The sequence below is a fragment of the Anolis carolinensis genome, chromosome 4, assembly GCF_035594765.1.
Source record: "Anolis carolinensis isolate JA03-04 chromosome 4, rAnoCar3.1.pri, whole genome shotgun sequence".
In the NCBI taxonomy this organism is placed as follows: Eukaryota; Metazoa; Chordata; class Lepidosauria; order Squamata; family Dactyloidae; genus Anolis; species Anolis carolinensis.
In genome coordinates, this window is record NC_085844.1 from 143,934,550 (window position 1) to 143,962,352 (window position 27,803).

A 27,803-nucleotide genomic window follows, 5' to 3' on the forward strand; every position below is an offset into this window, starting at 1 on the left:
AACCTAGCAGTTCGAAAACATGCAAATATGAGTAGTTCAATAGGTACCGCTCCGGCAGGAAGGTAATGGCGCTCCATGCAGTCATGCCGGCCACATGACCTTGGAGATGTCTATGGACAACGCTGGCTCTTCGGCCTAGAAATGGAGATGAGCACCAACCCCCAGAGTCGGTAACGACTGGACTTAACGTCAGGGGAAACCTTTACCTTTTACCTATAATAAACCCTAAGCCAGTGGTTCTCAACCTGTGGGTCCCCAGGTGTTTTGGCCCACAACTCCCAGAAATCTCAGTCAGTTTGCAAGCTGATAGGATTTTGGGAGTTGAAGGCCAAAACATCTGGGGACCCACAGGTTGAGAACCACTGCCCTAAGCTTTTTTTCAATATCTCTGTGGAGCCAGGCCTTCCCAGACAAATGAAAATAGGCATTTCCATTCTGATAAAAATTTTTGATAATATTTGACAAATAAATTCAGTAGCCGGAAGTTATGGATATCTTTAAATGGTGCTTGCTATAAGTTTTTAAAATTGTTTTACTTGGTATGTTAATTGGGTATTTATATCGGGCTATGTTTTAATTGATTATGTATTGCTGTTTGATGAATTTGTATGAATTTTATATGTTGTACGCCACTTTGAATCCTATCCTCGGGAGAAAAGTGGGATAGAAATGAATTAATAATAATAATAAAAAGAAGAAGAAGAAGCCTAGCCACATACCTTTTGTCTTTTTTAGCTAAAGATGTTTGACTGAGAGCCCGGACACTATCTTGTTCCTTTGCATATTCAACTACCAAAGTATGGCCAAGAAGGTTCAACTGATGCAATTTCGATAAAGCCTTTAATGAAGAACAGCATTCAGATAAATAACCAGTTAAATGCATTTCAAAACAGTTTAATCAACCAGTATTTCTTAAGTCCTTGCTTCCCCCTTCTTTTATATTGCTTAGACCTGGTCACAGTGGGGAAACCACTTTCTGGTTAATCTGTCTTAACGATCAATAAGCCAATGCCAGCACTTCATAATGCAATCCTTAATCAACATGCTGGAAGTAACCATACCGAATTCCATGGGCCTGATTTCTGAGTTGACATCTTTATGCTTGTTGAGCATAAACCTTTAATACTTCTGTTTCTGTATTTTAAAATGTACTGACTCACAGTCAGAAAAAATATCAAAATGAAAAATGAAATAGTACTGATATATACCTGGGCTGCTGCATTTTCATTGGGGAAAGTAGCAAAAGCTGTATGTTTCTGAAAAACAAGTCAAACAAACATTATTAGCAGAATTATTAATATATTATTAATAATTAATATATAAAACATGCACTATAGTGGAATATCTTTGAGTACCAGTAGAAAAAAAGCAAGGCATATGATCCTTTGCTACTGGTACTCAATGCAAGGGACACAAGGAACAAGACAGAATGGTCATAATAGAATTATGGACTGGTGCATGGACTGGACAACTTATCGTCAATGCCTCTCCTGACAGAAGTAGAAATTCCCAAGCAAAACAACTACTTGAAGACTTCTTTCCAATAAATTCCAACCTGTTCAACTCCAGTTCCAATTGATTTAATGGTGAGGGTATGCACTGCTTTATCACCTGTGACCAACTATATTCTGAAACTCCTTTTATTTTGTGTGTGTGTGTGTATGTGTGTGTGTGTGCGCGCACACACACACACATATCTATATATCTATATATCTAAAGGTTTCCCCTGACATTAAGTCGTGACCGACTCTGGGGGAAGGTGCTCATCTCCATTTCTAAGCTGAAGAGCTGGCGTTGTCCATAGACATCTCCAAGGTCATGTGGCCGGCATGACTGCATGGAGCGCCGTTACCTTCCCACCGGAGCGGTAGAATCATAGAATAGTAGAGTTGGAAGAGACCTCATGGGCCATCCAGTCCAACCCCCTGCCAAGAAGCAGGAAATCGCATTCAAAGCACCCCCGACAGATTGCCATCGAGCCTCTGTTTAAACTGATCGCTATTAAGTCAAAGTTATTAAGAAAATTAACCATTTCAGCATTTGAATTTACCCCTGCCCCAGCCACATTCCACGACAGGATATTTATGTCATTCATGGCTATTTTCCAGGGGATGATCTTTGGATGGGAAGTCTCCTGGAACCCTGAGTGGCTGTGTAGCTTTCATGCTATTTCCACGTTTGACCCCTTGCCCACTACTTCAGTATCTAGGGATGTTTCACCTGAATGTATGATAAAGGAATTACCAGTGTAAACACAGGGGTTAGTAGTTTGGCTTTTCATAATATTGATCTTCGGGGACAGTGGGAAGTGTTTAGTGATGGTCTCATCTTTTTCCTCAGGGTATAAAAATCTCATCTCTAACCAATTTGTGCTATCTGGAACTGCTCTCTGTTGCTCAATTGTTTCCTTAAGGCCTTCTTCATTTGAGTACTGGCATTTTGTATTAATTTTCTTCAAAAGACAACTTAGTGCCTCCAGCCTTTCTATGATTTGGCTTTGCTCCTTCCCTGGTAGATCTGCGAAGGATGCAATCAGAGACTGTTCCTCAGCACTAAACAGATAACCCTGACCTTGAGTGTCATCCTTACCATTTGCGGATTGGACTGCTTGGGCTTTATGGAAGTACAACCTCTATTCATTTCCTTCCTTCATATCTGATTTCTGTACCTCTGCTGACATTGTGTCATCTGGGACCTTTTGGATAGGAACCCGTTTAAAAAAACTTGTAATGACCATGCCTTGTTTTAGAAAAAGGTCTCTGGTTCTTATAACAAATTTGGCTATATTAGGGTCAACAAGGGAGACTATAACATCTACATGCTTTGGATCATTATCTAAATATTCAACCGTATCTATGTCAGAAAGAAACAGCCCCCCTGGTAAGACTTTTTCCAAAAGCCCTAGCACATGAGTTTTGCAGTCTTCCAAACCGGCCAACTTTCCTGGTTTGGGGACTTTAATAAACACCAGCTTTTTTGGGTCAAGAACCAAATTCCAGTTTTCAATAAGATGTCCTTTGCCATTGAAAATTTGTTCACAGTTTTGCTGTTTTGTTATTGGAAATGTGGATCCGTCAGCTGTCTCTGTCTTTTCCGGGGACATATTGTCCTTCGCCCCCTTCCCGATTATTTCCTGGTTAATCCAGTGGGTTTGTGTTGCCATGTTGATCTTTTGGTACCCTGGATTTGCTGGTCTGGAGCTGTCTACTTTGCCTTGTCCAGAGGCGCTGTTTCTTAGTTTCGAGGTACTTTTTTTTACTTTTCCTCCTACTCATTGCAGTGGGTTTTGAGGATGGGATTAGTGCAAATAATTTCTTTAGGCCTCGTTTGTAATTCCTAGATTGTCTTGGCTGAGTACTTGTGGTTTTTTGTTTCGCCTCCTTTTTAGTATTTATACCTTTTGCCATGCCCTTGTGGATGTCTGTGTCTGTAGAGAGCTTGGTTTTATCCACTTTTGTTGGTATTGTTTTTATGTCCCTGGGGCGAGGAGTAGCTGAACCCTGTCCAGTGGCGACTGAAGTGTTTGAAGCCATCGACGTTTTAGGGGCATCACTGTTACTCCGGCCTTCTAGCACCTCAACTTTAATTATTTTTGCCAAAGTGCTCAGGAGCCCCGTGCTTTCCTGTAGATATTTCTTGATTGTCTGCAGGTCATTTGAGAGAGCAGAAAGTTTTACTTCCAAAAAGGAGAAACCTTCAGTTGATTCTCCTCGCAGCTGTGAAACTAGGTGAAGCTGCTGCTGTATTGGATCCTCAGATGTGTAAGGAGTAAGGTATGCCTCTTTCAAGAAGGGCGTTGTAACTACTCCTGGCTCGGCTTGTGCCTGAACCTTGGGTAGGCTTCTCACAGTCTCAAAGCTTGTATTATCGCTCTCTTTCTGTAGTAGCCCATTGGTATTAGAAGGCCAGTTCCATAAATCATCTGCAGACATAAACATATTGGCTTCCCTTTCCTTTTCGGCCTCCTTGGCTAAGGGAGCAGTTTGAACCTTTTCCGTAGAGTAGAAGGGGAAATAATCAGTCATTTTTGCTTGACTGTGGCTTTTCACCATAACAGGAGTAGATACAAAGTTCTCTCTCTCCCCATCTACCTTAGCCAGCTGTGGTCTCTTAGCCACGAGTGTTTGTATTGGGCTGTGCAAAGGTAAGGCTTTCTCCCTGTAGTTATTCCTTGTGTAAACCATTCTTTAAAAAAAATCTTAAAATGTTCTAAAAACAATGTTAAAAGTTAAAAGTTCAGCTTATCTCGGCTCCGGCACTCCTCCGCACTCCTCCGGAAGCCGAGAATTATAATTTCAATGAAGCTCTGGTCTTCCCCATCTGGAGATTCTGGCTGTTTCTGACCTAGCAATTCAAAACCTCTAAAACAATAAAATATTGCAGTAGATAGTGTTGCCTGACTAGTAAAAACAAGTAAAAACAAACAAACTGCGAGAGCTCTGCTCGGCAGCCTCCCTGCTCAGCCCTCTGTTTAAAAGCTTCCAAAGAAGGAGCCTCCACCACAGTCTGGGGGAGAGAGTTCCACTGCCGAACAGCCCTCACAGTGAGGAAGTTTTTCCTGATGTTCAGGTGGAATCTACTTTCCTGTAGTTTGAAGCCATTGTTCCGTGTCCTAGTCTGCAGGGCAGCAGAAAACAAGCTTGCTCCCTCCTCCCTGTGACTTCCCCTCACATATTTGTACATGGCTATCATGTCTCCTCTTAGCCTTCTCTTCTGCAGGCTAAACATGCCCAGTTCTTTAAGCCTCTCCTCATAGGGCTTGTTCTCCAGACCTTTGATCATTTTAGTCGCCCTCCTCTGGACACATTCCAGCTTGTCAACATCTCCCTTCAACTGTGGTGCCCAGAATTGGACACAGTATTCCAGGTGTGGTCTGACCAAGGCAGAATAGAAGGGGAGCATGACTTCCCTGGATCTAGACGCTATTCCCCTATTGATGCAGGCCAGAATCCCATTGGCTTTCTTAGCAGCCGCATCACATTGCTGGCTCATGTTTAACTTGTTGTCCACAAGGACTCCAAGATCTTTTTCACATGTACTGCTGTCTAGCCAGGCGTTCCCCATTCTGTATCTTTGCATTCCATTTTTTCTGCCGAGATGAAGTATCTTGCATTTATCCCTGTTGAACTTCATTTTGTTCGTTTCGGCCCATCTCTCTAGTCTGTCAAGATCGTTTTGAATTCTGCTCCTGTCTTCTGGAGTGTTGGCTATCCCTCCCAGTTTGGTGTCGTCTGCAAACTTGATGATCGTGCCTTCTAACCCTTCGTCTAAGTCGTTAATAAAGATGTTGAACAGAACCGGGCCCAGGATGGAGCCCTGCGGCACTCCACTTGTCACTTCTTTCCATGATGAAGACGACGCATTGGTGAGCACCCTTTGGGTTCGTTCGCTTAGCCAATTACAGATCCATCTAACTGTAGTTATGTCTAGCCCACATTTTACTAGTTTGTTTGCCAGAAGGTCGTGGAGGACTTTGTCGAAGGCCTTACTGAAATCTAGGTACGCTACATCCACGGCATTCCCTGTATCGACCCAACTCCTAACTCTATCGAAAAAAGAGATCAGATTAGTCTGGCATGACTTGTTTTTGGTAAATCCGTGTTGACTATTAGCAATGACTGCATTTGTTTCTAAGTGTTTGCAGACCACTTTCTTAATGATCTTTTCCAGAATCTTGCCTGGTATCGATGTGAGGCTGACCTTCTTGAAGATAGGGATCACATTTGCCCTCCTCCAATCTTCTGGGACTTCTCCTGTTCTCCAAGAACTCTCAAAGATAATTGTCAGTGGTTCTGAAATAACCTCAGCTAGTTCCTTCAATACTCTTGGATGTAGTTGATCTGGCCCTGGGGACTTGAATTCGTTTAGAGCGGCCAGGTGTTCCTGGACAACTTGTCTCCCTATTTGGGGTTGGATTTCTCCAAATCCTTCGTCCATTTCATGTTGCTGAGGTTGAAGATGGCTTTCTTTTTGTGAGAAGACTGAGGCAAAGAAGGCATTAAGCAGTTCTGCCTTTTCCCTGTCCCCTGTCGCCATCACCCCATCTTCTCCTTGCAGAGGCCCTATCACCTCCTTGTTCTTCCTTTTTCTATCAACGTAAGCAAAAAAAGCCTTCTTTGTTGTTTTTTATGTCCCTGGCAAGCCTGAGCTCCTTTTGCGCTTTAGCCTTGTGAACCTTTTCCCTACAGGAGTTGGCTATACATTTGAATTCTTCTTTGGTGATTTCTCCCCTTTTCCACTTCTTGTGCATGTCTCTTTTGAGTCTTAGCCCAGTTAGAAGTTCTTTGGACATCTATTCTGGCTTCTTTGCACTTGTCATATTTTTTTTCTTTGTTGGCACTGTTTGCATTTGCGCCTTGAGTATTTCACTTTTAAAAAATTCCCATCCATCTTTAACTCCCTTATCTTTTAATATTGGCACCCGTGGAATGCCGCTCAGTATTTCCTTCATTTTTTGGAAGTCAGCTCTCTTAAAGTCCAGAATGCGTGTTTGACTTGTCTTAAGTTTCAGCCTTCCTTTGTATGGCAAACTGCAGGAGCACATGGTCACTTGCCCCTAAGGATCCGACGACTTCTACTGTATTGATCAGGTCTTCCTCATTTGTTAAGATTAGATCAAGAGTTGCTGATCCCCTTGTTGCCTCTTCTACCTTCTGGACCATAAAATTGTCTGCAAGGCAAGTGAGGAATTTGTTGGACTTTGTGCTCTTGGCCGAGTTTGTTTTCCAGCAGATATCAGGATAGTTGAAGTCGCCCATGACTACTATATCTCTTCTTTGTGCCTGTTTGGTCAGCTGCTGACAGAAGGCTTCATCAAGTTCTTCATTCTGGTTCGGAGGTCTGTAGTAGACACCCACGACGAGATCTTTTTGAGTCCCGGTTCCCTTGATTCTTATCCAGATGCTTTCGAGCTGGTTTCCTGGATTACAGTCTTGCATTTCTTCTGCAACGTAACTGTTTTTGACATATAAAGCTACTCCCACTCCTCTCCCCTTTGTTCTATTTCTGTGAAAGAGGTCATAGCCCTCAATGGCTACATTCCAGTGATGGGAGTCATCCCACCAGGTTTCAGTGATGCCTATGACGTCGTACGTGTGGTGCTGTGCTAAAAGTTGGAGTTCATCTTGCTTATTTCACATGCTCTGTGCATTAGTGTAAAGACATGTAAGCCCCTGTGACCTTCCCCCGGGCTGTTTATTTGGGATTATTGTGCTCTCTGTACTTGGTCCTTGCTGTGTTTGTGCAGCCCTCCGTTTAGCCTTTTGGCGGTTCCCTGTGGTCGTGGGTAATATAGTGTTCGCCAGGCTGTTGTTCCCCTCCCCCAGTGGATCTAGTTTAAAGTGCGCCTGATGAGGTTTGTGAGTCTGTGTGTAAAAAGATGTTTTCCTACTTGTGTGAGATGCACCCCATCACTTGTCAGTAGGCCATCCACCTGGAAGAGCAGACCATGATCAAGGAAGCCAAAATGCTCCTCTTGACACCATTTTCTGAGCCAGTTATTGACCTGTACTATTTTTCCGGCCCTTGTAGAGCCATGTCCTACAACGGGGAGGAGGGATGAAAAGATCACATGTACATTATACAGTTTTAGCTTTGTTCCCAGAGCTCGAAAATCATTTGTGATCTTTTGAAAAGTATGCCTAGTGGTGTCATTGGTTCCTACATGAATCAATATAAGGTGTGGAGAGTGGTGGGGCTTTAGGAGCCTGCTGAGCCTCTGAGTGATATGGTGTATTTTTGCCCCCGGGAGGCAGCATGTTTCTCGAGCCATCCCATCCGGTCTGGAAATGATGGCTTCCGTTCCTCTAAGGAGGGAGTCATCTACTACCAAGACCTGTTTCCTTTGAGGATTGACAGGGTCCCTTTTGTGCAAGACAGTGTGTATGTCCCCTGAAGAGTGTTCCTGTTGAAGTGAATCATGCAGGTGTAAAGTGTTGTCCTCCTCCTCAACATCCCCAGTGCATTCATCAATGACAATCCATTGAGATGCGTCCAAGAGCCCATCACTCTTCCAAGGGTGTTCCTGCTGTGCCTGGTCTACGATTGGGGATGGAGAATCTGCATGATTACCTAAGTGTGAATGTGGTGATGCACTGTCCCTGTCAGGGCTATCCCCTGCGCATTGATCAAGGGTGGCCCACTGAGTGGTATCTAAGTAACTGTGGTCCTCCACAAGATGTGTTTCCTGATTGTGTGTTAATGGTGTAAGAATTTAGAATCTGTTGTGTAAATCCAGCTGAGCAGAGGAGTTCTGCGGAGGCTGCCTGGTCCTGTGTCTCCTTCTATGGGTGACCTCCTTCCAAGCCTGAGGGTTGTCTACCTTTGAGTTGATCTCCCCGTAAAGTTCCTGATCATGGTGGTGTTGGTGTGATGCAGGTTGCAGATCTACAGCAGCGTGTTGTGCAGTGTCCAAGAAGAGCTCAAGTGCCTGAATGTCCTTAAGGGTCTTAATGCGGGCCTCGAGTTGTTGGATCCTCTGCTCCATCAGAGTCAGTTGTTTACACTTGGTGCAGGTGTAGTTGAGTAGTTGTTGTGCAAAGAAGGTGAACATGCCGCAACCTGTGCATGTGGTGGCAAGTATTTGCTGTTGATCCATCTCTTGGTGAGTGAAGTGACCGAGCAGGATCGTGTGTGTTATGGCAGAATGCTATCCACCTTCCTGTGTGTGTGTGTTTTAATGTTGTTTTGTTTATTGTATATACTGTAAGATACCTATTGATCTACTCACATTTGCATGTTTTCGAACTGCAAGGAGCTGGGGCTAACAGTGGGCGCTCATTCCGCTCCCGGTATTTGAACCTGGGACCTTTTGGTCCGCAAGTTCAGCAGCTCAGCGCTTTAACACACTGTGACAGTTGAATCAACGGGTGATTAACCCATTGATATGAAAGGCCAACTGTACAGTATTCTTCTCCAAACATTTGGGAATAAAAACCCAGTAGCAATATAGATTACAAATAATTTCACATTAGCTTTTCTTTAGACACAACATGTAAAAAAACCTTTCCTTAAACAAGTAAAGGCATATTACAACAATAATATTATTACTACTGTTTATACCACACTTTCCCCACAAATTGGAACTTGAAGCAGCGTGCAGTTGAAAAGAATACAATTAAAAACATACAAAAGTACAGCCAATCCAAGCCCAGCTCAAACCTATTCTCCCCCATTCCTTTTAATGTAATAAGCCCTCGAGAGACAAAATCCAACTTACAAATGACTCATACTTAAGAACGGGGCTAAGACATCAGGAAGTGAGAGAAATCTACACCTAGGAAGGGAAATTCACTCCTGAAAGAGTTATCATGGGGAAAAGGTGTCTCCACTGAAGCTTGATCACCACTCCTGGTTTCCACAACATGTCAAAATTTTTAAAATCTAATTTTTAAAAATCCAAAATCAGCTGAAACAGAGGAACAGGCAGCAAAACAAACATCTCAGGGGTATTAACCCTTTCCTATACTGTCCAAAGCTTAAACATATATAAATATCTATATATATAATATACAAAGGCAACAATATATTACACATACCGTATATATGTATGTGTGTACAAAGCTTACATATATATGCCCCTGGTGATGCAGCGGATTAAACCGCTGAGCTGCCGAACTTGCTGACCGAAAGGCTGGCGGTTCCAATCTGGGGAGTGGGATGAGCTCCCGTTGTTAGCCCCAGCTTCTACCAACCTAGCAGTTCGAAAACATGCAAATGTGAGTAAATTAATAGGTACTGACCCAGCAGGAGAGTAACAGCGCTCCATGCAGTCATGCCCTTGACCTTGGAGGTGTTTATGGACAACGGCGGCTCTTCAGCCAACACCCCAGAGTCAGACATGACTAGACTTAATGTCAGGGGGAAACCTTTCCCTTTTATATATGTATATACTACATATATACTGGTGGCACAGTGCGTTAAAGTTCTGAGCTGCTGAACTTGCGGACCAAAAGGTGCCAGGTTCAAATCCCGGGAGCGGAATAAACACCCGCTGTTAGCCCCAACTCCTGCCAACCTAGCAGTTTGAAAACATGCAAATGTGAGTAGATCAATAGGTACCGCTCCGGCGGTATGGTAACAGCGCTCCATGCAGTCATGCCGGCCACATGACCTTGGAGGTGTCTACGAACAACGCCGGCTCTTCGGCTTAGAAATGGAGATGAGCACCAACCCCCAGAGTCGGTCACGACTGGACTTAAAGTTAGGGGAATATCTTTACCTATACTACATATGTGTGTGTGACTAGAATTACACTTATAATGTACCTGTTTTTACTACGTACAAATTCAACTTAAGAACAAACCTACAGAACCTATCCTGTTCCTATCTTGGGAACTGCCTGTATAGATTAAGGTAGTTTGTGGTCTAATGTTTGTGTTTAATAAAGGTATTTTAACAGCACAATAACTATGCAAACTGTACTAAAATAACTGATATATGAGTAAAAATAATAGGCAACTGTAGAAGGTAAAAAGCTATTAAAAAACTTTACTACAGACAAGGCAACAGTGATTAGAGTAAGGGGAAAGCAATAATGATACTGAGGAGGCACCAGAACGGAAGAACTGGACAACATTCACAATGTCCTCCAACAGACAAGAGTTCTTTCTCCCACCCTAGACCTTCCAGATATATAAACCTACCATGCTTAGATTTTCCAATATACAGTAGAGTCTCAGTTATCCAAGGTTCTGGATTATCCAAGGCATTGTTTGTAGTCAATGTTTTCGCTATATCGTGATATTTTGGTGCTAAATTCGTAAATACAGTAATTACAACATAACATTACTGCATATTAAACTACTTTTTCTGTCAAATTTGTTGTAAAACATGATGTTTTGGTGCTTAATTTGTAAAATTATAACCTAATTTGATGTTTAATAGGCTTTTCCTTAATCTCTCCTTATTATCCAAGATATTTGCTTATCCAAGGTTCTGCTGGCCCGTTTAGCTTGGATAAGTGAGACTCTACTGTACCTCGCAACCTCTGAGGATGCCTGCCACAGATGTGGGCAAAAGGTGAGGAGAGAATGCTTCTGGAACACGGCCATACAGCCCGGGAAACTCACAACAACCCACTGCTTGAACTGCCATGGCTGAAGGTTATGGAATCCTGGGAGGTGTAGTTTCACCAGATCTGTATCTTTCTCTGCCAAAAAGGGGGTGCCCCATCAAAGTATAATCTCAGGATCTGACAGCCTTGAACCATGGCAGTTCAAAACGTCATTCATTCCACAGTGTGACTCTACTCACGGATTTTTAGCCTGAAAGAAGAAAGCAATGCCATTCAGGTAGTATTGTTACTAACAGGGGTGCAGCCTTCCCTGCTGCAGAGGAGAGAAAGTGCTTGGCCATTCGAATTGCTACCTGTCACTTGAAACAGTTTAGCAGAGGTATCTCAACCTGAAATGAAAGTGGCTCCCTCCCTCCCTCAAATAAAATACTCTTGTAAAATACTCTTCCCTTCCAAGGAGGCGCCATGCCCAACCAGGGCCGCTTCTTTCCTACCAGCCTGCCGTGGTCGGACAAAACGCGCACGGACGAAGCCCCGAAGTGCCTCAGCAAGTCCTCCTTCTCCGGGGCCTTCAGCACGGCGGGCAGGTGCCGCACCAACAGCGTGCGGTTCCTCCTCCCGGGCCGCAGCCGCTCACCGGCCTCCTCAGAGCTGGGCGCAGCCATCTTGCCTTGGCGGCGACGGCTGAGCCGCTAATGATACCGCGCATGCGCTCTGCCCGGCGCCGGAAAGGGGAAAAAAATATCGGGAGACTTCGAAGCGTGAAAGAAAAACTCCTATAGAGGGAGACGACATCTCGCGAGAGTTCGGGCCCTACAAGGAGGGGCAGCTTCCTATAAGATCAATTTACCCTGAATGAAACAAGCCTAGACTTTAAGACTGTAAAACAGACTGAGAAACTGACATAGGGAAAATCCACTTTCAAATATGTAGCATAATCTAGGTGTCTAAATCCGAAGCATTGTTGCGATTGTTATTAGTAGGTAGACAATTTCAACAGAAAGGAGGGAACCATAAAAATGACAAAATCTCGCCAGCAGTATTTTAAAAAACTCCAAGATCAGGATAGTAAATAAAGAACAACACTCAGAAAACAGGAAATTCCAAACATGAAACAATCAGGGCCACCTAACACCTCCCAACAATGGATTCCCCCAGGCAGTCAGCAGCCAGACCTTGAAGCAGAAAGGCTATTGAATGCTAATCAAGGTGGCCAATTGAAACATTCACACTTGCCTCAAACAGAGTTTTTTTCCCCACCCTGGACATACCACAGATAGATAAACCCAGGCCCTTTCCACAGAGCTGAATAAAATCCTACATTTTCTGCTTTGAACTGGGATATTTATTTATTTATTTATTTATTTACAGTATTTCTATTTCGCCCTTCTCACCCCAAAGGTGACTCAGGGCGGATCACAATGTACACACACGGCAAACATTCAATGCCATATGAACATAGAGACAGAGACACAGAGGCAATTTAACCTTCTCCAGCTTCCAGTTTCCTGAGGGTATGCTTGATTCCGGCCACAGGGGGAGCAGCTGCTTCATCATCCACTGTGACTTCGAGTCCTTGAAGGATACTTCCTCATTCCAAACACTACAGGACGATTTTTATGGTGTTGTAAATTAATTAAATTAGCCTTCCCGCATAAGCAGTACCTAAATTTCCTACTGGATAGATGCAACTATCTTTCAGGTTGCTTAGGTCAACAACGAGCAGGGCTATTTTTTATTTTAATGGTCGGGTGCTGACTCCGCCAAGGGCTGGTCTTGAACTCATGATCTCTTGGTCATAGTGATTTATTGCAGCTGGCTACTAACCAGCCTGCTCCACAGCCCAGCCCTATCCACAGCCCAGCCCGGGATACATGGTAGTGTGGACTCAGATAGCAAAGTTCAAAGCAAATATTGTGGGATTTTCTTCTTTGATATTCTGGGATATAGGGCTGTGGGGTAGGTCCCCCACTTGCCTAGTTTCCAACATACCTCATTACCTCTGAGGATGCCTGCCTTAGATGGAGGCAAAACATCAGGAAAAATGCTTCTGGAGCTCACAACAACCCATTTCTAAAGTGTTTCTAAAGTATAGTTAGTGAAAAATTAGTTGCTATGAGCCCTTCTACACAGTTCTATATCCCAGAATATCAAGGCAGAAAATCCCACAATATCTGCTTTGAACTGAGTTCTCTGAGTTCACACTCAGATAATGTGGGATTTTCTGCCTTGATATTCTGGGATATAGGGCTGTGTGGAAGAGCCCTATAATGAGAATAACGAAATTCTGTTATTATTTTGTTATAGTAATTTTGCACAATTACTATAATTGGGAAAACTTCAGGGGCTTCTTTCTCCCTCACTTTTACAGCTATTGGGGTGAAATTTATTACAATGGTAGAACACATTTACCACTCTTAGCCCACCAAATTTTTTTGGGAAATTTCCAAGTTTTTATAAACAACATTTTTTAATAATGAAGAAAACATGTTCCTAGTTTAACAGTATTATTTCCTGCTTAAGTGCGTAGTCCTTACTTTGAAAGTAGTGTTTCTACACCGGAAACTTTGGGGGGTTTTTTTTGGTGAAAAAACCTTTGTTAAATGGGTGGATGACGATGTTAAGTTGGTGGACTAGATAGCAAAATGTGCTATAGCACAATGACTCTCATGGAAAAACAAAGTTTTTGCAGTTTAATAAACTTTTGCCATGTTTTTATGATAGAACCAATTAAGAAATGACATTTATAACCAAGGAACAAAAACCATAGTCTAGAAACCATCAAAGCACCTCTGACAAATGACCATCCAGCATCTGAATAATAATAATAATAATAATTAATAGACATTGACAAAATCACAATCTGCCAACTGCAAAAGGCCACCCTAGTGGGATCTGCACGCATCATCCGAAAATACATCACACAGTCCTAGACACTTGGGAAGTGTTCGACTTGTGTTTTCTGATACGAAATCCAGCATTCTATCTTGTTTGCTGTGTCATAATAATAATAATAATAATAATAATAATAATAATAATAATAATAATAATAATGAAAATATGTTCCTTGTTTGAAAGTGTTATTTTTTGTTTAATTGTGTAGTCCTTACATTGAAAGTAGTCGTTCTACTCCAGGAACTTTGTTTTTGCACCAAAAAGTTTGTTAAGTGGGTGGTGCTTATCTCCACAATCTCCACCATAAAAATTATAATAGAATCCTACAGTCACACAGATAGGAGAGACCCCTAAAGGCCATCCAGTCCAACCCCTTCCTGCCATGGAGAACACAATCCAAACATTCCCAACAGATGGCCATACAGCCTCTTGAGAATGATAATGCTAATAACAATATCACGGAATCCTCATGTTTCCAGACAGCCCTAAGAATCATCCAGTACAACCTCCTTCTACCATGCAAGACCACACAATCCAAACACTCCTGACAGATGGCCATCCACCCACTATATAATAATAATGATGATAATAAAGATAATAATCATGATGATAACAGCAACAACAACAATAATAATAATCATAGAACTATATCATCCAATAATTTGGAGACACCCCTAACGGCCATCCACCCCAACCCTTTCTACTATGCACCAAGACACAATCTAACCATTCACAACACTTGGACAACGTATGCATACTATACAATACTACACAGCGACCCCCTCTACTCTCACCACTTTCACATTACACAAACAACCAAATACATACTAAACATAAAGACAACCATACAACAGACATTCAATACCACCACTAACTCAAATTTCTCACCAACACCACCAGACAACGCCCCAGCAACGCGTGGCCGGGCACAGCTAGTTATTTTATATATATACAGGCAATCTGACTTGCAAACGACTCCTAGTTCAGAACGTAGGGGCTGAGGTGACAGGAAGTGAGAGGAATCTTATGTTATATATTATTACTAGCTGTGCCCGGCCACGCGTTGCTGTGGCGAAGTCTGGTGGTATGGGAAATAAAGTATTGGTGGTAGCTAGTTAAGGTAAAGGGTCAAGGTTTTCCCCTGACATTAAGTCCAGTCATGTCTGACTCTGGGGGTTGGTGCTCATTTCCATTTCTAAGCCGAAGAGCCGGTGTTGTCCGTAAACTCCTCCAAGGTCATGTGGGATGACTGCATGGAGCAGCGTTACCTTCCCACCGGAGCAGTACCTATTGATGCACTCACATTTGCATGTTTTCGAACTTCTGGGTTGGCAGAAGCTGGGGCTAACAGTGGGAGCTCTCTCCGCTCCCCCAATTCAAACCTGCGGCCTTTCGGTCCAGAAGTTCAGCAGCTCAGCGCTTTAACATGCTGCACCATCAAGGGATATTATTTCCTAAAGGTTGTGAATATACAATGGTTTTTTTTTGTCTGTTGGAGGCAAGTATGAATGCTGCCATTAGGGAAAATGATTAGGATGTAATGGCCTTGCAGCTTTAAAGCCTGGCTGTTTCCTCCCTAAGTCTGTCTGTCCCCTAACTGAACCCTGGCTGTCCCTTGGCTGAGTTGGTTGCTAGGAGACCAAGTGGGCAGAGATTAGCCCTCTAAACTGGCAGCAATTGAATAAAAACAATTATTGCTCTCCCTCTAGTTAGGACTTTATTTTTCTTTTCTTTTTGTTGTATCAACCTAGAGGCGTGGATGATGGGTTGTGTTGTCAAATTTCGAGGTTGGGAGGCCTTTCGTTTTGTTGTTTTGTCGGTCGCCGGGATTCCATCACTCTTTTATATAGAGATATTAATTAATATGTCATTATTTTATTGAATGCAATTTGCCGACTGTTGTAAGCCGCCCTGAGTCCCTCCGGGTGAGAAGGGTCGGGTAAAAATGATGTAAATAAATAAATGAACAAATAAATGTATTATTATGATACTGTTCTATTGACACAGGAGACATGGTGCACTGAGGTCTTCCTGGGCTAAAGCGCCCGTGAGTCTTCCGGGTTGTCCGGTTGGACACTGTCAGAACCATTTCTTGATTGACGTGTATGTAGACCAGAACTGGAATCTGGACATGTTCTTTCTGACATCACAGAGAAGAGCCCGTGGTTGCAATGGACTCAGAGAACGTTTGGGATTCCGATGTTAGCAACCGAGGACAACTCAGTGTCTTTTGGGAATCGTCCTTCGGCAGAAGACAAAGAGGTTTCCCAGGATATCCGATTCGGCCTCTGCACGGAGGGAATAACAACGGATAGATTAACCCGACATTCAGAAATCTCCGTGAGAAGTCCTTGAGATCCAGGTGTCCAAGGCACGAGCTCATTCTTCTTGGTCGGGCCTGAGTTCATATTCAGCGATGTTTACTCGGCGTCGCCGGAGCGGACAACGTTCCTGGAGATTCACGTTCTCGTTCCGGCCCTCGTGCCTCAAGTCTCCTGACGATGTTCCCGTAAGAGTTTCAGCCTTGGAGAAGCTCGTGTTCTCACGCTTTATGGGATGGATGCCCATGATCTTGGATTCCTTGTATTTTGGACTCCTGATTTCATTGACAGTACAGCAGAGTCTCACTTATCCAAGCTAAACGGGCTGGCAGAATGTTGGATAAGCGAATATGTTGGATCATAAGGAGGGATTAAGGAAAAGCCTATTAAACATCTAATTAGGCGATGATTTTACAAATGAAGCACCAAAACATCATGTTAGACAACAAATTAGACAGAAAAAAAGTATAAAAATAAAAAAGATAAAAAAGATTAAAAAATAAAAGAAAAAAACTTGTACTTCCCGTCTTTTCTTCTAAGTGATAAGTTATTTTATACTTATTGTATATTTTATACTTATTGTATAAAAAGAGTGAGAACAATAATAAGTAAAGAAAAGAAAGTGAAAAGGAGGGGGTGGTACTTAAAAAAAAGAGAGAAAAAAAACATTTTAAAAGTATAAATATTAAAAAGATAAAAAAATTAAAAAGATAAAAAATAAAAGAAAAAAGTTGTATTTCCCATCTTTTCTTCTAAGTGATAAGTTATTTTATACTTACTGTATGTTTTATACTTATTGTGTAAAAAGAGTGAGAACAATAAGTAAAGAAAAGAAAGTGAAAAGGAGGGGGTGGTACTAAAAAAAAAGAGAGAGAAAACATTAAAAAAAGTATAAAAATAAAAAAGATAAAAAAATAAAAAAGATAAAAAATAAAAAATGTTGTACTTCCCGTCTTTTCTTCTAAGTGATAAGTTATTTTATACTTATTGTATATTTTATACTTATTGTGTAAAAAGAGTGAGAACAATAAGTAAAGAAAAGAAAGTGAAAAGGAGGGGGTGGTACTAAAAAAAAAAGAGAGAAGAAAAACATTTAAAAAGTATAAAAATAAAAAAGATAAAAAAATAAAAAAGATAAAAAATAAAAGAAAAAAAGTTGTACTTCCCGTCTTTTCTTCTAAGTGATAAGTTATTTTATACTTATTGTGTAAAAAGAGTGAGAACAATAAGTAAAGAAAAGAAAATGAAAAGGAGGGGGTGGTACTAAAAAAAAGAGAGAGAAAAAACATTTAAAAAGTATAAAAATAAAAAAGATAAAAAATAAAAACATAAAAAATAAAAGAAAAAAAGTTGTACTTCCCGTCTTCTAAGTGATAAGTTATTTTATACTTATTGTATATTTTATACTTATTGTGTAAAAAGAGTGAGAACAATAAGTAAAGAAAAGAAAGTGAAAAGGAGGGGGTGGTACTAAAAAAAAAAGAGAGAGAGAAAACATTAAAAAAGTATAAAAATAAAAAAGATAAAAAATTAAAAAAGATAAAAAATAAAAGAAAAAAAGTTGTACTTCCCGTCTTTTCTTCTAAGTGATAAGTTATTTTATACTTATTTTATATTTTATACTTATTGTGTAAAAAGAGTGAGAACAATAAGTAAAGAAAAGAAAGTGAAAAGGAGGGGGTGGTACTAAAAAAAAGAGAGAGAAAAAACATTAAAAAAGTATAAAAATAAAAAAAGATAAAAAAAGAAAAAAAAGAAAAGAAAAATGTTGTACTTCCTGTCTTTTCTTCTAAGTGATAAGTTATTTTATACTTATTGTATATTTTATACTTATTGTGTAAAAAGAGTGAGAACAATAAGTAAAGAAAAGAAAGTGAAAAGGAGGGGGTGGTACTAAAAAAAAGAGAGAGAAAAAACATTTAAAATGTATAAAAATAAAAAAGATAAAAAATTAAAAAAGATTAAAAAATAAAAGAAAAAAACTTGTACTTCCCGTCTTTTCTTCTAAGTGATAAGTTATTTTATACTTATTGTATATTTTATATATCCACTCCATCTGTATATCTCTATAAAACATTTCTCTTGTTCTATGAAAGTTGTCAATAATGTTCAGTCTGTTTCTTTTGTTGGTTTGCCTTGGTGTGTTTTTAGGTAGTAGAATGTCAGAATGTCCATATTTTTTTATTTCCAATATCTTTAGAATCCATTCTTCTTTTGTTAGTATTTCTGTTGACTTCCACTTCTTTGTATATACTATTCTGGCTGCTGTTACAAAGTAATTAAATAAAATCTCTTGATTCTTGTTGAGTGCCATGTCGGTCATTACTAATAGAAAATACTCAGGTTTCAATTGAATATTTGTTTTGATTATTTTTTGTATTATTTCATGGAGTTTTTTCCAATAGTCCCTTGCTATTTTGCATCCCCACCACATGTGGAAGAAAGTGCCCACCTGTTTCCCACATTTCCAACATTGATCCTTTACGTTTTCATAGCACTTTGCCAATTTATTGGCGGGGGGGGGGGGGTCATATACCACTGGTACAGTAAATGGGGGGAAACCCTCTATTTCAGCACTTTACCAGCAAAACGTTGAATTCAGAATGCCTGGGGAATGACCTTGTGCAATGCAAAATAAACTGTTTATTAACCTTTTGAGCCACTGCGTTGTTTGTTTCCAAAAGTGGGTTAGACAATGGACAAGACGGAAGGATGATAATAATAATAATAACAACAACAAAAACAACAGCCAGCAAAGTGTCTGCTGTGGACTCATCTTGTTGTGTTTCTAATAATAATAATAATAATAATAATAATAATAATAATAACCACAACAACAACAGCCAGCAAAGTGTCTGCTGTGGACTCATCTTGTTGTGTTTCTAATAACAACAACAACAACAACAACAACAACAACAGCCAGCAAAGTGTCTGCTGTGGACTCATTTTGTTATGTTACTAATAATAATAATAATAATAATAATAATAATAATAACAACAACAACAGCCAGCAGAGTGTCTGCTGTGGACTCGTTTTTTTTGTGTTAATAATAATAATAATAATAATAATAATAATAATAATAATAAAAGCAACAACAACAGCCAGCAGAGTGTCTGCTGTGGACTCATCTTGTTGTGTTACTACTACTAATAACAACAAGAACAACAACAACAACAACAGCCAGCAGAGTGTCTGCTGTGGACTCATTTTGTTATGTTACTAATAATAATAATAATAACAACAACAACAGCCAGCAGAGTGTCTGCTGTGGACTCGTTTTTTGTGTTACTACTACTACTACTACTACTACTACTAATAATAATAATAACAACAACAGCCAGCAGAGTGTCTGCTGTGGACTCATTTTGTTGTGTTACTACTACTACTAATAATAATAACAACAACAACAACAACAACAACAGCCAGCAGAGTGTCTGCTGTGGACTCATCTTGTTGTGTTTCTAATAATAATGACAACAATAACAACAACAATAACAACAGCCAGCAAAGTGTCTGCTGGGGACTCATCTTGTTATGTTTCAACAATATTTGTTTTCAATATATCATGATATTTTGGTGCTAAATTCGTAAATACAAAAATGCCTTGGATAATCCAGAACCTTGGATAAGTGAGTCTTGGATAAGTGAGACTCTACTGTAATTCAATACGCACTAATGTTATGTTGCAATTACTGTATTTACAAATTCAGCACCAAAATATCATGATATATTGAAAACATTGACTACAAAAATGCATGGGATAATCCAGAACCTTGGATAAGCGAGTCTTGGATAAGTGAGACTCTACTGCACCTCAGAACCTCTGAGGATACCTGCCACAGATGTGGGCGAAACGTCAGAAGAGAATGCTTCTGGAACATGGCCAGACAGCCCGGAAAACATACAACAACTCTGTGATCCCGGCCATGAAAGCTTTTGACAACACATTATTCAAATGCATGAAACGATGGAACCCAACAGTTGGTTTTTTATTGGAACAAAAAAGGAGAGACAAGGAATAGGGACAAAGGAGGTTGAGTCAAAGGGGAAAAGAGCCCGGTGTTTCTCATGAATGAGTAATAACCCCAAATGTCCAAATCTAGAGGTCACTTGGGGTCACCTGTGTGCCATTTGAGCTGAAGATAGACATCATTCATTCCAATGAACACATCGTCCCAAATATTGACACCTAGGGGTCACTTGGAGGTCAAACTTGAAGACATCATTCATTCCAATGAACGGATCCTCCCAAATATTGACATCTAGGGGTCACTTGGAGGTCAAACTTGAAGATATCATTCATTCCAATGAACGGACCATCAATGAGACTTAGAATCATAGAATCATAGAATAGTAGAGTTGGAAGAGACCTCATGGGCCATCCAGTCCAACCCCCTGCTAAGAAGCAGGAAATCGCATTCAAAGCACCCCCGACAGATGGCCATCCAGCCTCTGCTTAAAAGCTTCCAAAGAAGGAGCCTCCACCACAGTCCAGGGCAGAGAGTTCCACTGCTGAAGAGCTCTCACAGTGAGGAAGTTCTTCCTAATGTTCAGGTGGAATCTCCTTCCCTGTAGTTTGAATCCATTGTTCCGCGTCCGAGTCTCCAGGGCAGCAGAAAACAAGCTTGCTCCCTCCTCCCTATGACTTCGTCTTACATATTTATACATGGCTATCATGTCTCCTCTCAGCCTTCTCTTCTGCAGGGTAAACATGCCCAGCTCTTTAAGCTGCTCCTCATAAGGCTTGTTCTCCAGACCCATGATCATTTTAGTTGCCCTCCTCTGAACACTTCCAGCTTGAATACATTCTGGGCTCCCTTAAATTTCAGTGCCCAGAATTGGACACAGTATTCCAAGTGTGGTCTGACCAAGGCAGAATAGAGGGGTAGAATGACTTCCCTGGATCTAGACGCTATACTTCTATTTATACAGGTCAAAGTCCCATTGGCGTTTTTTCCCTGTTGCATCACATTGTTGACTCATGTTTAACTTTTTCTCACGTACTGCTATCGAGCCAAGCATTTCCATTCTGTATCTTTGCATTTCATTTTTATTTTTTATTTTGCCTAAGTGGAGTATCTTGCATTTGTCCCTGTTGAAGTTTATTTTGTTAGTTTCGGCCCATCTCTCTAATCTGTTAAGATAGTTTTGAATTCTGCTCCTGTCTTCTGGAGTATTAGCTATCCCTCCCAATTTGGTGTCATCTGCAAACTTGATGATCATGCCTTGTAACCCTTCATCTAAGCCAGTGATTCCCAAAGTGGGCGCTACCGCCCCCTGGTGGGCACTGCAGCGATCCAGGCGGGCGGTGATGGCCACAGGTGCATTTGGGGCGATGAAAATATAAAAGAAAGAAGAGAATATTTTGAAAAATTGATTTATGTGTTCTGCTTCCCAGAGCGCGAGACAGGGTTGGACCTCTACCTCTCTCCTGAGGCACCTATTAGGACACGGAGGCCGGGCCAGGGGAGGGGCGGGGCCTCTTCCCAATTACTGGAGACAGGGCTGAGCCCCTGAGGCGCCTGTTAGGACACACAGGGGTGGAGCTAGAGGAGGGGGCGTGGCTTCTTCCCAAGAGCCCAAGACAGGGCTGAGAATCTACACCTCTCCTGAGGCGCTTGTTGGGACACAGAGGGCGGAGCTAGGGAAGGGGGTGGGGCCTCCTTCCAAGAGCCCAAGACAGGGCTGAGCCTCTATACCTCTCCTGAGAGGCCATTTAGGACTAAAGAGCAGGGCTAGGGGCAGGGGTGAGGCCTCTTCCCAAGAGCCTCTGTATACCACTCCTGAGGCGCTTGTTAGAACACAGGGGCAGGGTATAGAGGCCCCACCCCCTCTTCTAGCCCCGCCCCCTGTGTCCTGGCAGGCGCCGCAGGACAGGGATAGAAGCTCAGCCCTGCCTCAGAGCTCGTAACTCCGCCCATCCCAGTCCTGGCCGCCCATTTGTGGCCCCGCCCACCTCCCCTTGCAGCCCTGCATCTTGAACTAGGGGAGAGGCTCAGCCCCGCCCTCTTGAGCAGGAGTCACACCCACCCCTCTAAGCCACACACCCCTTTCCAGGGGTGGCTGAGTCATATTTTTTCTGGAAAGGGGGCGGTAGGGCAAATAAGTTTGGAAACCACTGATCTAAGCCATTGATAAAGATAAACAGAGCCGGACCCAGGACGGAACCCTGCGGCACTCCACTCGTCACTTCTTTCCAGGATGAAGAGGAAGCATTGGGGAGAATCACTCTCTGGGTTTGTTTGCTTAGCCAATTACAGATCCACCTAACCATAGTTTTGCCTAGCCCACATTTGACTAGCTTGTTTGCCAGAAGGTCATGGGGGACCTTGTCGAAGGCCTTACTGAAATCAAGATATGCTACATCCATGGCGTTCCCTCCATCGACCCAGCTTATAACTCTATCGAAAAAAGAGATCAGATTAGTCTGCCATGACTTGTGTTTGGTAAATCCATGTTGACTATTTGCAATCACTGCATTTGTTTATAAGTGTTTGCAGACCATTTTCTTACTAATAATCATAGTTCTGTTGTGGACCTTTGTCTTGTGGGGTGGCAAAGAGCTCCAAATGTTCCATCTCAGGTTCTTATGCTGGGCACGGATCGTGAAATCTGGAATGAATCAGTTTCTAGTTTAGTGTGGACTCCGTCCTTGGGGGAACTATAGATAATAGAGCCCAGCACATGTTAATCTTTTATTAGGGGAGGGGTGTCTGGGGTCTTTGACAACAAAACTGTTCCTTAGTTCAGACCTCACAAGCATAGGCAATATTCAGGGATTATGGCTGCTGCAATCCAACAGACTGCAGACTAGGACACGGAACAATGGCTTCAAACTACAGGAAAGGAGATTCCACCTGAACATCAGGAAGAACTTCCTCACTGTGAGGGCTGTTCGACAGTGGAACTCTCTCCCCCGGGCTGTGGTGGAGGCTCCTTCCTTGGAGGCTTTTAAGCAGAGGCTGGATGGCCATCTGTCGGGGGTGCTTTGAATGCGATTTCCTGCTTCTTGGCAGGGGGTTGGACTGGATGGCCCATGAGGTCTCTTCCAACTCTACTATTCTATGATTCTATGATTCTATATTGGAGAGTTATGCATTCTCTATTCCTGATCTGATACATTGCTGAATGGGTAGTTTATAAAACTACATTTTTTTCTTTAAAGTTATCTCTCAAGGAACATTGTGGAAGGCTGAATCATTTTCAATTTGAAATGAGCATCCAAGAGGCGCAAGCTCAGCTTTCTGCCATTCTGAAAATAATTTTTTTATAGTGTGAGAAGCAAACATATTGCAAGTCACTTCTGGTGTGAGAGAATTGGCCGTCTACAAAGATGTTGCCCAGGGGATGCCCGGATGTGTTATTATCCTGCTGGGAGGGTTCTCTCATGTTCCTACATGGGAAGCTAGGGCTGACAAACAGGAGCTCACCACGTCTCACAGATTTGATCCATCAACCCTTAGGTAAGCAGTTCAGCTGGCACAAGGATTTAACCCATTGTGCCACCACGATGAAAGATGAAATGAAGGGTTTCTTAAACCAGTTATAAAGGAAATGCACAGAAGCACGCCTTTTATTGTTATCTTAAGGGGGAAAATAGTGAATTATAGAAAACATTCCAATTATTATCTCTAAAGTTGTATTTAAAAATGGAATTAAATCTACATTTGGTTTTTTGTTTCCCCCAAACTAGTCTTTGCTTAGTGAAAATAATTTAAACTGACACAGTTTAACCAGCATCCTCTGTGAAAAAAATACAGCATTCTCTTCACTTTGAAATCCCTGGGAAGGACATTACTCTGTATTAACTGACTTTGATAAATAAAATGCTGAAATAACCCTGACACATGTAAAACCTGTGAAATGTTAATATCCACCTTTGGGATATAAAGCTTCATTTTAAAGCTACTTTAGTGTTTGCCTGAAAGATCCCCACTTTTTCAGTATTAGGCAAGCACAGGTATTCTCTGATCTAATGAAAGTGACAGTGATGCCTAAGGGAGAAAATTGGTTGAATACATTTGAAACCCGAAAGCACAATCCTGAAGGCCATTTCACACAACCAAGTTAGACAAATAGTTTACATCAAACTTAATAACTAGTTGTCAGAGATGGTTTCCCTCAAAGTAAGTCCATTCTTAACCATGGATTTATGTGGACCCCAGGATTGCATATCTTCTGTTAATGTGGTGCAAGTAGGCGTGAATCTAAATTGTAGAACAATAGGGTTGCTGTGAGTTTTCTGGGCTGTATGGCCATATTCCAGAAGCATTCTCTCCTGATGTTTCACCCACATCTATGGCAGGCATCCTCAGAGGTTGTGAGGTTTGTTGGAAACTAGGCAAGTGGGGTTTATATATCTGTGGAATATCCAGGGCGAGAGAAAGAACTCTTGTCTGTTTGAGGCAAGTGTGAATGTTGCAATTGATCACCTTGATTAGCATTGTATAGTCTTGCAGCTTCAAAGCTTGGCTGCTTCCTACCTGGGGGAATCCTTTGTTGGGCTATTTCAAGGTGGTCAATTGCAGCATTCACACTTGCCTCCAACAGACAAGAGTTCTTTCTCCCACCCTGGACCTTCCACAGATATATAAACCCCACTTGCCTAGTTTCCAAAAGACCTCACAACCTCTGAGGATGCCTGCCATCAATCTGGGTGAAACGTCAGGAGAGAATGCTTCTGGAACATGGCCATACAGCCCGGAAAACTCATGACAACCCAGTGATTCTGGCCATGAAAGCCTTCGACAACACATTGTAGAATGATATATAGATAAGTAGGGACAAGTCATGCAAAGACACAGGCTATGAATATACCGCATATCCGTCTGTTACTGTTTGGGTTCAGGGCATGGAAACCGTCTTGCTTATGTGAACTGGATACAGTTTTGCTTTTATGGATTGCTTATGCAATGTGCTCTACGTGGAGCTGCCTTTGAAGACGGCCCGGAAACTGCAACTAGTACAACACTTGGCAGCCAGGTTTCTAACTGGAGCAAATTACAGGGCACGTTCAACTCCCCTGTTTAAGGAGCTCCATCGGCTGCCGTTTATTTTCCGAGCCCAATTCAAGGTGCAGGTCATCACCTACAAAGCCCTAAACGGTTTGGGACCCACCTACCTTCGTGACCGCATTTCCCCCTATGAACCTGCACAATCTCTTCGCTCGTCGGGGGAGGCCCTCCTCTCGCTCCCACCACCTTCGCAATCGCGGTTGGTGGGGATGAGGGAGAGGGCCTTCTCCGTCGAGGCCCCCCGGCTTTGGAACTCACTCCCCAGGGAGATCAGGCAGGCCCCTACCCTCCTCTCCTTTTGGAAGAGTCTGAAAACTTGGCTCTTCCAACAGGCCTTTGGCGACTGATCTAGTAGGATCGACCTGTTGCCTATCCAGCAGTAGTCCCTTGTGTAATGTGTACGCCTTTTCCAGCACTTTAATGGCTATGACAACTTGGGTAACCACCCCTCCCTGATGATATCGACATAACTTGCATTTTTGGCCCAGTTCCTTTTGATCCAATCCAAAATTTTATCATTATATTTTTTGTATGTGATTTTTTATGACTTGTTTTTATTGTTAATTGATCTGTTTTATTGCTTTGTTTTTATATTGTTGATGTCCGGGCTTGGCCACTTGTAAGCCGCCCCGAGTCCCTTCAGGGAGACAGGGCGGGGTATAAAAATAAAATTATTATTATTATTATTATTATTATTATTATTATTATTATTATTATTATTATTATCAAATAGTGACCCGAGAACATATTTTTCGAGTTCAGGTCTTTCAGAAACACAATGAAACTTTGGGCATCCAAAGAAAAGTGGTAATACAGTAGAGTCTCACTTATCCAACATAAACAGGCCAGCAGAACATTGGATAAGCGTTGGGTAATGTTGGATAATAAGGAAGGATTAAGGAAAAGCCTATTACACATCAAATTAGGTTATGATTTTGCAAATTAAGCACCAAAACATCATGTTTAACAACAAATTTGACAGAAAAAGTAGTTCAATACGCAGTAATGCTATGTAGTAATTACTGTACTTACGAATTTAGCACCAAAATATCATGATGTATTGAAAACATTGACTACAAAAATGCGTTGGATAATGCAGAACGTTGGATAAGCGAGTATTGGATAAATGAGACTCTACTGTAATATTAGTAAGGGAATGCAAACAAAGCAATATAAGAATTCTAATGTGCACAGTGTTCAGTATCTCAGGCTTCATTATATGGTCAGTGTAAAAGTCATACAATGCCGTTTAACTGCTTTGAACTGCATTATATGAGTCTACACTAACCACATAATGCAGTTCCAACTGCAGTGTTGATGGGGCCTCACTCTCTGGACTGCTAAAAATTTGGAAATTGAAGAAAATTTACTTTGGGTGGACAGAATTCTTACTGGGGAAGGGGACATGGCCTCCCCCATCATTAGCAACACCCCAGGGTGTAGTGATGGAACAACATAGAAAAGAAAGCATTAAAACAACCTTAAGATACAGGGCTAAAATGTGAAGCTGTAATCAGAGTATATGGAAGAAATAAATCACCAGAAACAGATGGCATACCAATAGAGCTGCATCAAGTTACAGAGGCAAAATGTACTCTAGTTCTAAGTGAAATCTTTAAAGAATTTGGAAAATAAACCAATGGTCCACCAACTGGAAATGCTCAAGATACACAACAATCCCCAAGAAAGGAGGCACCAGGGATTGCAATTACCAAGGATCACTGCATTAATTTTCCATGTAAGTAAAGTAATGCTCAAAATTCTATTGGAAATACTTTTACTATATATCTGGTAAGAAATGCTAGATATCCATGTTGGATTCAGAAGAGGCAGGAAGGATCACTTTGCAAACGTATGTTGGTTAACAAAGAATTTTAGATGGAAATCAGACTGAGCTGTATAGCTTATAGTAAAGCCATTCATTGTATAGACCAGGGCTTGTTAAATCATGGGTTCCAACCCCAAATGGGAACCCCTTAGCTCAATGTTGGAGTCATGAAAAAAATGGCAACAGTAACAACTTCCTGAATGCCACCCATTTATGCAAATCTGTTAGCAACGTGGGGTTGTGTTTATAGTGGACTCTGTAGAAATTGCTTCTGCTGTATTCCACAAAAAGGAAAATCAGTTTGTTTAGCAAGCCTTGTAAATACTTATTTATTATGTCAAAAGAAAACTGAGGGTACAGTTGTAATGTATTTAAAACACAAAGTTAAAAACTCTGCATTATACTAAATGTCGTTTGACCAGTAGCTGGCCACTTGGAGTGCCTCTGGTGTCACTGTAAGAAGGTCCTCCATTGTGCATGTGGCAAGGCTCAGGCTGCATTGTAGTAAGTGGTCTGTGGTTTTCTCTTCTCCACACTCCACTTTGTGGCCCCATTTCTTAAGGTTGGCTCTGTATCTCGTGGTGCCAGAGCGCAGTCTGTTCAGAGCCTTTCAAGTCACCCAGTCTTCTGTGTGCATAGGAGGAAGCCTCTCATTTGGTATCAGCCATGGCTTGAAGTTCCGGGTTTTAGCCTGCCACTTTTGGACTCTCGCTTGCTGAGCGGTTCCTGC

The 27,803-nt window shown here is 41.7% G+C and overlaps 1 protein-coding gene across 4 annotated transcripts in view; it reads right to left on the reverse strand.

Annotated features, from left to right (window-relative positions):
- rnpc3 (RNA binding region (RNP1, RRM) containing 3) overlaps positions 1 to 11,724 on the reverse strand; it is a 29,607-nt gene extending 17,883 nt beyond the window's left edge. For 3 of the 4 annotated variants that reach the window (XM_062977950.1, XM_062977949.1, XM_062977951.1), the window contains exons 1-3: positions 11,509 to 11,724; positions 1,209 to 1,256; positions 720 to 838 (exon numbers count right to left, since the gene is read on the reverse strand). In XM_062977950.1, the coding sequence (XP_062834020.1) occupies positions 720 to 838; positions 1,209 to 1,256; positions 11,509 to 11,679 (338 nt within the window). In that variant the 5' untranslated portion in view covers positions 11,680 to 11,724. The remainder of the gene's footprint in view (positions 1 to 719; positions 839 to 1,208; positions 1,257 to 11,508) is intronic. The other variant, XM_008109133.3, reaches the window with a different exon arrangement.
- Between the last annotated feature and the right edge of the window lie 16,079 nt (positions 11,725 to 27,803).